This window comes from Perca fluviatilis, chromosome 13, assembly GCF_010015445.1.
Source record: "Perca fluviatilis chromosome 13, GENO_Pfluv_1.0, whole genome shotgun sequence".
In the NCBI taxonomy this organism is placed as follows: domain Eukaryota; kingdom Metazoa; phylum Chordata; class Actinopteri; order Perciformes; family Percidae; genus Perca; species Perca fluviatilis.
The window spans coordinates 21,172,584-21,185,646 of record NC_053124.1 but is presented as its reverse complement, the minus strand read 5'-3'; the positions used below and the strand labels follow the sequence as shown (position 1 = coordinate 21,185,646).

Here is a 13,063-nt window from a genome sequence, read left to right as displayed (position 1 = left end):
TGTGTGTGTGCGTGCGTGCGTGTCTCATGGCACATGCATAGCAATGCATATCCTTCTGTTGACTGCTTTAAAATGCAATGTTTGAGAGATGCTTCTGGTGTTACATCTAATATGTTGTATAGTCACGTGTTTTATGGATATTCATAACATTTCTTCTATGTAATGTGTTGTAGGCTATATAGGCTACCTGGTCATATTGCTGTTGGTTATGTTTAACGTGATGATTACGTGCGAATAGTATAACAAGAGTATATGATTATTATACATATACGTACTGTACGCCAATAATAATTGTGCCCCCCCATGTATTTCATGTGCCCCCCTTAAGACTGAGGTCTAGCGACGGGTCTGCTAGAAATGACAAGTGTAAAGGTAATATGTAATTACAAGCCACACTTATTAACTACAGTTCTTCAATGCTTAATAGTTGGTTGATACATCTAGGAACTAATAATTTAAAGGTCAAAAAAGAATTCTAAGTTGGAGGAGGAGTGAAGTAAATGTCACCACTGCAGAATAGTCCAGTGCAGAGGAATGTGCACCACTCTCTGAGGAACTAATCAGCTCTTGACATGTAATAATAAGGAACTACACACAATATCCACTGCAGGTCTGTGAAATAATAAGTAAAAACAAGAGCTACAACATTACAATATTATCCTTGAGGAGGTAAACATGAAGGGGAGTAGAAAGTGTAGAAGTAGAAAATAACTTAATTCGAGGCTATAGCCAAAATTACTACTTTAGGAGTATTCCTTGTTTTTCTTAATGTCAGAAATATCTCTTAGCAAAAGGAAGAGGCTGTTTGATGGTTTACAGTCCGTTTCTGCTGGTATTTATAAGTCTATGGACGACTTTAGTCTTGCCACACTAGGAAGAGTATCACTCGCTCACCTGCGCTGGCTGGTCGCTGTGGCAACCCAGGAGACAGCGTATTTCTCTGAAGAGCCGGTTGCTGTGGTGACAGGAGGTGGGTATCCGTGAGCGATGATGATGTTACATAGGAGGTAGTTACCAGTGCGTTGCCAGGGTTACTGAACTGCAGTGTGCTTTGATTAGACGCCTGGACTGTGACTGGCATGGAAAACGTCTGGGGTGGAGCTGTCGACTGCTGCAAAGCGGGATGAAAGAATTTCACATTTAGTCTTCATCGTAGGACAACTTCTCACCGCTCCATTCACTTTTTTTAGACAGCACATTTGAACAAATATCTACAGTATCTTTGGTAAGCTAAGAGTCTTTAAAAGCTAATATTCAACACAATGTGTCTGGTGGCTCCAACTACAGGTTAGCAACACAAACTTCAGAATTTATTTTACCATCCTAGATCAACAAAATGGACAGTTAAGCATGTACATGTTTGATCACCACATCCCGATTACTTTATTTCTCCAAATGTGTTTAGATAAAAGTAAATATTAAGGATCTTCTCGTTCCCAACATTAAGTTGAAGTTGGTTCTTAAGATAAAGTGCAGCAATAATTTAATGCCACTGGGGCAGTTTGATTTAAGTGAGAAATACAGGCGAGTATCATCAGCATATAGTAAAAGTAAGGGTTTAGTGGACTTTTCAGGTCTTTAAACAAAAGCTGTACACATAGGGCCAGGAAGAACTAAGAAACTGTGCAGCCTAAATGGGAAATGTTGAGGTTGAAACAAAACGCTCTGGTGTGTCAAGCATATTAGCCAAGATGGAATGACTTTAAAACATAATGTAGTCTCCTTAACTTGCTTTAACAACTATGGCAAGATATGACATTGGTCAAAAGAAAACTGTTCACACATCTGTGGTCTCATATGATGAATCAAAGTTTCTGGTCTTCTGCAAAATACCAAGTGAAAAAAGTGTGAAACAATTAGTTAGACGAACTTCACCCCAGTAGCTGTTTCCTGTAGGCACTCAAGCCAAACACTGAATGATAACAGACAAATGTTTGTAGTCTACAGTCAAGAGAGAAGCAGAACAAAGTATTTACAGTATATTATATGACTTACTCCGTAGCGTTTGAAGAGAACATCCAGGTCCTCTGTGGTCTTACGGTATTTGTCATCATTAAGGGGACTTTGGTCGATGGAGTCTTCACCATCTGGCTCTGGACTATCACAACCATTGAAGCCTTTCTTTCTCAAAGTCTATGAAAATAATTAAAACGTGAGAGTAGTGTAAAATCAGTCAGTTTAGTTGCTTAAACACTGGTAAAGTTTTTATTGCGCCAAACCAGATCCTATATTTACAACACCAACTCAGATCCGATACTTATCTAAATGTTTAAATGCTGTTTCTGCCACATCACCACACCACCTTAGGGTAAGCCAAAACTCAGCTAAATGGTAACTACTTATTTGCATCCTGATATCTCTTGTACAAAAAGGTGGTCACAATTTTTCCACATTACGTGGAAAACACCTGTATGTGCTACCAAGCACATGTTGACTCTTGGGTTTGTTTCTATATAAAGGCTACAAGGTGGCACCTTAACTGACACCCATAAATAATAGTTGGCATTTTATCTCTGTTTTAAAAGGTAAAGACAAAATAATAAATGTTGCAACACAGGAATGTTTTAGATGACCTAAAACTTCAGCAACTGAACTGTAAATCTTAGCTAGTACACAAACGCTGCTGTTGTGAGGAATTTACCTCAATAATGTCTGCATTGGTTCGGCTCTCGTGAGGCTCGTTGTACTCTGTGTATTTGAGCAAGACCTTGTCCATGTCAGTACTGGCATACTGGAACAGCTTGTTCGCATGGTTGAAGATGATCAGAGCGATCTCGCAGTCACACAATACACTCAGCTCGTAGGCTTTCTTCATCAAGCCAAACTTTCGCTTTGTGAATGTCACCTGAGAGAAAGTTGTAAAGGGGGAAACGAGGCAGAGAAAAAATAAAAAATAAAATAGGTATGTGACTACATACCCTTCATTAAAAACTACAAACAAATTCAGGTATACAACTTGACCTTTTCTGTGTATAAATTATCCGAGTTTCTCTATTTTCCTGTCTTTCAACACTTTGCTATTGAGATAAATCTTATTAATAATAGGTATTCTGTGATCTTCACAAAGTCTAAAATTGCAAGTCAAATTGAAATTCACAGTTCAGGAGAAGAAGTTGATGACATGTGAATAATCTTGTAGGTTCCTGACAATGAAGAAAGTATATACAGTCACATTACTTGCAGACACACTGGGTAACAAATTCAACAAATAGTATTTTTTGCTGTCAGAACAATCACTGAAACACAGTAGAGTCAGGTTTCTGCATTAATAATAAATTAAGCATCCTTGTTTTTGTGGACCTTTTATGACTCCCAACTATTAGCACAACAATGAAATAGCTTAACCTGTAACTGTTTTAAGATTTCTTTTCCACCTTTGACAGGACATTATTCAATGTAATACTAGTACAACCAGTTTTATAAATTGAAAGTAAATGCTCTGAATTTTGAAATTTGTTGATTTTATTTTTAGCCTCGACTCTCGAATTGTGTAAAACTACTTAAAACAAAATAATTGGACTAATATATTACAATTTTGATAACAAAAATACATACAATACATGATAACATATGTCTCATTGCAGGTTCCAATCAGCCTAAGGAGATTGTTTGAGCCTAAGCGGGATAGATAAGCACATAAGAAACTTATGGTTCTAAACTAGTTTAAGGATAGCCAGACAGATTCTTCTAAGAGGATGGAGGAATGAAGAGGTGCCTTTAGCAGCATTTGAAAAAATGTCATACAAACAGTTTGTAAGATTGAATGTCTACACTAGAAAATGGGTAAAGTATTTACGTTTTCTGGAGGGCTCCTAAGAAGCCATGTACTGTGGAGAGGCATATTGTATGTGCTTCAAGAAGACTTTTCGGTTTGATGCTGACTTTCTTTAAGTAATAGGCTGACTTTCTTTATGTAATCGTTTTATGTTAAGCACCCTGAATTGCCTTGTTGCTGAAGTGTCCTATACAAATAAAGCTTCCTTACCTATTGTTTTGTCATATTTATTATGACATATAAATGTTTATTTTGTTTACAGCTGTCTATTTTTTTATTTTATAGTATTGAATATTATGGTTATTATTTCATCTTAATTTTTGTATTTAAGCTAGTGTTCTGGGCGCGAGGTTCCATAAAATGAAGTCGTTTCCAGCGCAAAGGCTCTGCAAGCGGTCGCGGCGCATGGTCGCACACCTCTGAATTTTTGTAACCAAGCACCCACTGCGCTTTCAGTTCAACACAGTCGGCTGGGAACAGCAGGTTTGTCTGTACAAACATCTGTGTGATTCTTCATGTACAGACCACAGGGAGTCAAACAGCCTTACATATGTGGTCAAAGCTAAAAAACAGCTTCATGGAAAGTGTTCTTAAGTGTTACAGGCAGACAGTCATTTCGATTTGGAGATAAACAACAGTTACGTTAAGGATTAGAGCAGATCATTGTAATGTTTCGCGGTACATCGGTGTTTAAAGTGGAGAGTGTCTGTACGCCCTCTAGTGTTTTGGAGAATACTGCAACGAACAATGCGTTGAGCATAAACGTCTCCTTGCATGCTCGTTAGAGTGCTGATTGGGCCGAATTTTTCTGTCCGCGTCCGACAGAGCAGTAACCGAACCCGACCAGAGCCTGACAGGCATTAAGACATTTATGTCCGAGCCCGACAGTTAAAATCTCATTTTTTTTCCTCATACTAATGACACATGTACGTTTGTGTGGAAAGCCCGCTTTTATTAAGCAACTGTAGGAAGGCATTCAGAAAGGTCAACAGATGAGCACATCAGCGCACACGGGGCAACAAGCGCACGTTAATAAGCTGTTAAATTTAAAATGTTCAATGCGTTAACCTTTCCTGATTGCTTCGTTGCCTTATCGCGCTGATGTGACCGAGCCCGACCTGAACATCATTTCTAAATACCTGTCTGAATCCGGCCCGGTCTGTCGGGTCCCGTTGGGCTCGGGTCGGGTATCTGCACTTAAATGCTCGCGACAGCTACGGTGGCAAGAGCATGGGGTCACGCTCGAGTATACCCAATGCTTAAATGGTGATTGTGTGTGTGTGTGTGTGTGTGTGTGTGTGTGTGTGTGTGTGTGTGTGTGTGTGTGTGTGTGTTCCAAACAGCTGATATCAGCTAAGAATAGTCCAAAACTCACAACATGCAACTCATGAATTTTTGAATTCCCTCTTTTTGCCATCACCACTAGATGCAGTCCGTACTTCTGTATTCTGACCTACTATACATACAGAACACTATTTGGTCCAACCAGAGATTTACATTGTGGCACAATAAAACATTTGTTAATGATGAATGGGAATGGGTTTATTTTCAGTGCCACAGTAGAGGTCAAAAGCCAAGAGGACTGGACTGGTTTTCCATTAACCAGCTAGTCAATAGTGAGGTGGACAGTTATAACCTGAATTCAAAACTGACTTACCTTTGTAATTCTTTGCCATGTACCTTAACATAAACACAGATTGACATATTTTAAATGTAACCATTTTTCAGTGACACCTTTAACTTAATTATGCTGCATACAAATTATTCTTAATATCGTACGTTGCAACAATTTAACTGATGAATGTATCAGTAATTTACTGAAAGACACAAAACCCCCTAAAAATACTAAATTAACATTTAAGACTCATCAGACCAAACTAAGAATACAAATAAATAAAAAAACGTTGGCTAGGAAACCAAGAGCCATTCTGAAGGTGCTGCTGTGATTGTGGATCTAAAAGAACAACAAACAATGCAGCATTTTACAGATCTGGGCTGCATGACAGACAGGCAAATAGAAAGAAAAAGACATGACACATGGCAATGTGCTTGGATATTGAAAGACAGAAAAAAACATGTGGACTGAGAGCATTATGCAAAATATTCTTTGGTGCGATAAAACCAAAACTGAACTTTTTAGCAGTGATACCAAAGTACTTTGTGTGGCAGAACTGAAAGTCATCTCATCACTCACACAACACCTCCCCTACTGTGAAGCGGGGTGGCCGCCTCATGCAATGAGGAGAAAGGAAACAAAATAAATGGTACTGAAAAAGGGCAAATTGTTGAGGACAGCATGTTGCAGAGTATTATAGACCTTTCACTGCAGCAAATGTGTACATTTGAATGGGACAATGGGACAAGCATAAAGCCAAATCAACAATAGAGCAGCTTCAGAATGACAATAAATCTGTGTTTAAGTGCCATATTACATTGTTTTTAAAGAAAACATTTTCTGAAATGCAATAACAACCTCAAACTAAGGCATACATTAAACATACCTAAACATTACCTTAAGTTGTGCAACTTAACTTTCAGAACTACAAGTTTCAACCTGAGACTGATCTGTATATAGGCCTATATCTAAATATTAGTTATACTCAACCTATTTTCATTTATGTATTTGATTACAATGTCACACAGCTCTGGTTCACTTATGCTAGTAGATCGTTGATCAGCTGTTTCTCCGTGAAGAGAGAGAGTGAGAGAAAATGGTGCGCTCAACGATTAGCTGTTTTTTTGGCTCTTTAGATCAAATTGATCAAACCACTACGTATTTTCTCGTCTTTGATTTTGGTAGTTGTTGCGTTTGGTGTAGTTTCATCGTCCATACAACTCTGCGATTTACTGTTGTCGGGTCCGCTTCGTGGAATGGATGATTAAGTTAGACTTTATGTTTCCTGTTGAGATGCTAAAGCATTGACGTCGTGCTATTATTGTGGTAAGCAAGTTCGATTTTGCAGTAGACACACTGTACAGAGTTTTCATTTTAATTACGTCTGAACTTATTCCAAACTTTGAACACTTTGTCGTTTTCTCCAGCCTGCCTCGTTTCTTAGCCCCTTACACTCTTTCTTCATTTTATAATCAGTCTTCATGGCATGTGTCGCCAGCAGCGTCAGCCCGGTGTGCAACAGTAATAATCCTCTGTGCGGAAACACCATGAGCGATACAACGTTAGTAACATCAATTAAACGAAGCTTCGAGGCAAATCATTTTGCATCGAGGATTTTTAGTAATCAAATTATTTGAGTTACTCAAGGAATCGTTTCAGCCCTAAACCTCACAATCACTCAGTTTACATCATACTACTCATGATATTAAAATGTTGATGCTCAGTTTCTTTTAATCTCAGGGCGCACTATTATATGTATTCAAAATCAATTTTTACACATTACTGCCTGGAAAATACTACTTTTTAGTTTTAAAAGCACTCAAAATAAAATGACGGAAATGTCATGATGAACTGTAATGTACAACAGTATAATTTTTTTTTTTTAAATATCTAAGACAGCTGGATTTTTAACTGATCACTCAATTTCTAAATAACAGAGTCCTGTGGCACCGTACTCTGATTCAATCAATTAAATTAAGTTTGGCCATATTAAGAACACATTAACTAGTATTTTACAAAACAAAAACGCAATAGAGATTATTGCTGCATCTAAACAGAATACAGTCTAAAATTTGAAAATTCCAATCATAAGCTAAAGAATAAATAGACAAGATTATAAATCTGATGAGACATTTAATACCAATTTGTGGTAGTTTTAAGTTTTCTATACTCTGTGCTACATATTTTAGAAGGTACCAAAAAAGGATGGAGATTCAAAGCCCTAAAAATAAATGCCCTATACAAAAGGTGCTAACTTGATTAGGAGTAGGCCTAATGATCCGAATAATCAATTATCAAAACACTTTTTGGTCGCAGCCCTCATCCATAATAACAAGCCACAAAAAAAAAAAAAAGAAAAAAAGACACCGATGTTTCAAACTAAGTTGAGATTTACCTGCTTGTTCCTTTCATCAGTGATCCGTTGGATCTGAATCTTTTTCCTACCCATGATGCTTTGCAATTGTGGAGACGAATTTCGTAGTCAGTCAAGTGGAGAAGAGACTCTCAGAGGGTGAAAGAGGAAGTGCAGTCTACTACCGCTTACTTTAGCCCAAAAACATTTAGACACAGTCATGCATCCGAGGATACACGCACACACACATTTCTTTTGCCCAGGTGTGGTGAGGCAACGCTGTCGACTCTTTTTACTGACGGGACGGCAAGGGTGAATACTGGGTGCTGCGGAGATATGTGATGTTGAGGCGCTGGGGTCCTCAGTTCATTGTTTGTACAACAAGGACGAAAGGGACAAACTTCCCTGCAGCTGCTGTGGTGAGGAGGGCGGCGGTCCTCTCCTGCAAGAGACAGAAAGGTTACTCAAATATACATATAAATATCAAAACGAGACATGAAAGAAATAAAATCAATGATATTAGTTGATGAGGATCATGCATTTAAAAATGAATAAATCATTAGGTCATGTGAGAAATAAAAGGAAAACGTAATCTATCAAAATTTACTTGAGAACAACGGAAACAATGCTTTCTGATTATTACAGCAGGGGGGTCACAGACACACATTAAGGCATCTATCTAGCCAACACTTTGTACCAAAATAACAGATGAAATACACTGGCATAAGGATTTGGTTAATTCCAACCTTTACAGCACTCTTAATGTAACTGATTTCTGATTTGATCTCAGGCTTCGAGACGTTGTCATTCAGCCTTCATAGTGATAGTCAGGAGAATTTTAATGGTGGCATAGATAACAAATATTTAGAATATACTACAGCAGTGACAACAGTTTTTCTTATGCTTAGTCGTGTCAACCTGACATCCTGAAATTGTAATTATATAAGTGAATATTGGTCAGACTATATATTTTTATTATTTCAATTGTTAGTTGTTGGCACTTGACCCTATATACGTTCATAGCAACAAAAATGACAAGGGGGGGATACAGAAAAAATGTTTTATGATAATAAAAAGGCATTGTTTACTTCATAGGCTGTGTATTTATGTTATTACAATACCTGGGTCACATAACCGTGATATAAAAGATATATGCTGGAAGTCATTCAAACATTTAATTTGTTTAAAAAAGTAATAAATAAATATTTTTAAATATGACTGAAAGAGACAAATTAATCTAAATTATTTCTGAGACAATTAATTGTACCACAAAATGTTGAATTGTTACAGCTCGATTTACAAATTAGTCACTTAATCTTCATGATATGGATCATAATGATTTAAGTGTACAGTAGCGCTGCACAGTTAATAATATAATCACAATTTTAGCTTCAACAGTTAATTAAACCTGGTCAGGTGTGATGCTGAAGCTTTGCATTTAGGGTGGCTGCTCTGGTGCATAAATCAAGTGTTCCCTGGAGCTGAAAGGAATGGTCAATTAATTGGCAATTAATTAGAAGATTGACAGAAAATTAATTGGTAGCCATTTTGATAATTGATAATCATTTCAGTCATTTTTCAAGCACAAATGCCAAACATGACCATGGTTTCAGCTTCTCAAATATGAAGATTTCTTATACCACCTTGGGCTTTTTTTTGGTGTGTGTGTAATATCCTTAATCAAGAGGAATATGAACTGGTTTGACAAGGCAACCACACCTCTGGAGGTGAAAATTTGACAGTGACTGCAAATGGATCCCAAAGCTACATTTTTCCAGTCTCACTTTCTGTAGTGAAAACTGGAAACAAAACAAGAAGTTCACATTTTCTAAAAACATGAGCTTCCCTAAAAACCCATTCTTCTTCCTACACAGAGACTTAGCCCTGTGGCAATTGTGTTAGGTTTTCACTCCAGTCTTGACCATCCATGTCCATGCTCTCCTAGGCCAGATAGAAAATTTGAAAAACGCCAGAGGAGTGCACATGGGGCCTCCGCAAACCACATTACAAAACTTCAGAGAATTTAGCTTGAGAATTAGGCAGAAATTGTAATAAAACCTATCATATTTTGAAGTTTAAATCTCAGTGTCATTTATCAGTGCCATGTATTACGTCAACAGTAGCATATGCAACTTTAGCCCATTGTATCAATCATATTTACTTTAAGTAATCCATTTTCACTTTACGGTCTGCTTGCCAACTAGTTTTCACAAGGGTTACAGCAATTCGATTGGTATCGGCACCAATACTGACCTTATTAATCAGGTCAGGTGTTGGCTGTGAGGTAATTCAGTTTATTTTTCTACGTCAGCATTAAATTCTGTGTTTTCCCTATTACTATTCATTCTGGCACCAGAACAATCCCTAGCCTCATGTTACCCATACAAATTATTACTACGACTTCTATTTACGTAGTTAAGTATACAGATAGTTACATGATATCGGCAAATAAGTGCATCACCAGATTTTAAGCATTTTCTTCTTTTTTTACATTTGGTGTTAAGGTTCGGTGCCTTGCTCAAGGAGGTAACTGACACCTCTCCAGCTACCAGTTCACACTCCGTACTTTGGTCCGTATAGGGTTCCCAACTAGGGCTGGGCGATATGGAGAAAATCAAATATCACGATATTTTTGACCAAATACCTCGATATAGATACCGCAACGATATTGTAGTGTTGACTATTGGTGCTTTCCCAAAATATTTACACAATGAGATTTGTGATAAATAATCATCAGTAATGTGGATATAATGACTACATGGGTAAAGGCAAATAATACAACAGCTAGAACAGTCTGGTAAGTTCAGAAAATGACATTTTACTGTAATGCAGCCTCTAAAACCAGGAAAAGACAACACTTATGCCATATCACGGTATTACGATATCCAAAATCTAAGACGATATCTACTCTCATATCACAATATCGATTATATATATATATATATATATATATATATATATATAGCCCAGCTCTATTCCCAACCCAACTACCTACAGACTTAGCCTGGGAAAACCCTGACGAACTTCCAGCAAATTTGAAATTTGCTCTGCAAGTCAGTCTGGCATTAAAGCCCATTTCCAATTTTTCCAAATCGAGGCACCAATCACAACCATTGAGGCGGGCTTTACACCAATCACAATCGTTGAGGCGGGCTTTACACGATGATGATAGAGCAGCGTTGGCGAGCAGCTTTTTGTTTACATTCAACATGACGGCTACCGAAGCGCAGCAACCCGTTGATGCCGCTGTCGCTGCTGCGTCACCCAGATCTTTGGTCTGATTGGTTGAAGGACTATCCAATGCACCCAGAGGCATTTGAGGGTGTCTGTTTGTGATGCCCCTTTGGAAATGAGCTGCGAATGAACCTTGCCCAGACCCACTCTCAGTTACAACTGAGAAGAGTCTGGTGTCAACCAGGCTGCTACAGACTGAGCCACTGCCACATTCTTAATTTTTTACAGTGAACAAAGCTCGAAATCCTTACATTTGAGAAGGGAATCTTTGGCATTTGCTTGATAATTGACTTGAAAGATTATGCAAATTTCTGCCGATAATTGTTTCTGCAGTATATTATAGCTTCTATTAGCCTAAATTAGCTACCCTCTAAATACAAGCACATTTAGTTGGGAATCACTGCTGTAGAAGGACCTACTTGGCCAATTTTTTTGAATAACATAATCATGTAAAAAAAAAAAAAGTACATTTATATTTGAGGTTCCAAATGCTACAATATGTTTATACAACAAATATGTTCTGTGATGGCAGCAATGATAAAATACCCTAAGTGTTTAAATCCCTCTTAATGATGTCCATTATCAAACAACATTATATACAGATTAGCAATTACTTTGGACAGCCTGCAAAACTAACACAATACTCCAAAGAAAGAATAATTTATTATGTGGTTTGTGCTGCGCCTGCATGGAGCTTTTCATACATAATATAATCGGTATTCAGACATCATCATAGATCATTCATTAACATCAACTGTAAAGCACAAACTCACCAAAACAATTTCCACAAGACATGTAGAAATTTCCCACTGCGAAAGGGAAACATTATTAAAAAACTGTTCTTCCCTACTGACTTTACCACTGTCATGCTACAATATTATCTTTGATTAGCCGTGAATTGACCAGAATGGGGCTACACTGCAAGGCTTCTGTCTAGCCTCCCTCTCCCTGACTGCCCTTTGCATGGCTGCCCCCTCATTACTGTAATTGACATGTTCATTCCTCCTCTTCCCCCTTAAGGCGCTGATGGCTCAATTAGGAGCTGGCCGGAGGACTGATTGGACGCCAAGATAAGAGGTCGCCGCTTGGCTAAAACTGAGCCCTGCATGCAGCCAAACCAAGCTCGCTCTGTGACATATGGGAAGCCAAAAGGAGCAGAAAAGACTGTTGACATGTCAATTTAAAGACACTATAGATAGAAGTGTATAATAGTGGGAAAAAGGACCCGGTTTGCCTCATTATCTTAAGAGGGCATACATTTGGTCACTCAGGTAAAAAAGTGAGCAACGCACATGTTATTTGAATCATTCAAGTGCAAACCTTGAATATTATTCTGATGAAGGAGAGCGCAATCAAGATTAGGGTAGACATCTGTCTGTTTTGGAGGAGTGTAATTAGTGGCCATGACCTTTAGCAGATTATGCACTAGCCAATGAAATGTGACAAAGCCCTGACATGTATGGTAGAGCCTCAAACATGACTTGCAGTGGAGTTTGCCCATCCACAGCTCTCAGACAGGGGTTTAGGATGGCCTTAATGGCTCAATTTCCACTCCCCAAAGATGGACAGAGCCATTGATTTGCACTCATAGTATTTTATCTTAAATAATAATAAAAAAAGATTAAAGAAAGGCTTGTTTATTGCTAAGGCCATATGGTTAAATGTAAATGATTTAAATAACTTATAAGAACAACTTGTATTACCAGTCATTTGCTGTTAAATGACAAAACCAAAGAAACTCTTGATGGCAGAAAGGTATTTTACAACAACATTAAACGCAACACAAGCTTACAGAGTTGTACTCAAAAGCAACACCAGTCCTATCTCTGTTGTTTACAGCGGCAGTGGTCATGTTGTGTCAAAGCCAATCACAAGCTAGTCTCCTCTGTGTCTTTAGCTGCAAACTGTTTTATGACTTGGTGATGGAATCCTTTCCAGTGAAATACATCACACTTTACACCGTTTAGCTGTCAGCATTTTAACTGTGTTTAAGCAATCTAATGTTACTAGCTAACGGCAGGCTAACATTACCTGCTGTGTAATGTTAGATAGCGTCACACCCTGAGCTGTTTAAAAATAGCATAGC

At 38.0% G+C, this 13,063-nt stretch overlaps 1 protein-coding gene across 7 annotated transcripts in view; it reads right to left on the bottom strand.

Moving 5' to 3' along the window:
• Positions 1-13,063, bottom strand: part of LOC120571132 (myocyte-specific enhancer factor 2D-like) — a 34,043-nt gene that overhangs the window by 18,342 nt on the left and 2,638 nt on the right. For 6 of the 7 annotated variants that reach the window (XM_039819834.1, XM_039819836.1, XM_039819838.1 and 3 more), the window contains exons 2-5: positions 7,786-8,185; positions 2,642-2,845; positions 1,996-2,133; positions 895-1,111 (exon numbers count right to left, since the gene is read on the bottom strand). In XM_039819834.1, coding sequence (XP_039675768.1) covers positions 895-1,111; positions 1,996-2,133; positions 2,642-2,845; positions 7,786-7,839 — 613 coding nt within the window. In that variant the 5' untranslated portion in view covers positions 7,840-8,185. Of the gene's footprint in view, positions 1-894; positions 1,112-1,995; positions 2,134-2,641; positions 2,846-5,432; positions 5,456-7,785; positions 8,186-13,063 lie in introns of all 7 variants that reach the window. The other variant, XM_039819837.1, reaches the window with a different exon arrangement.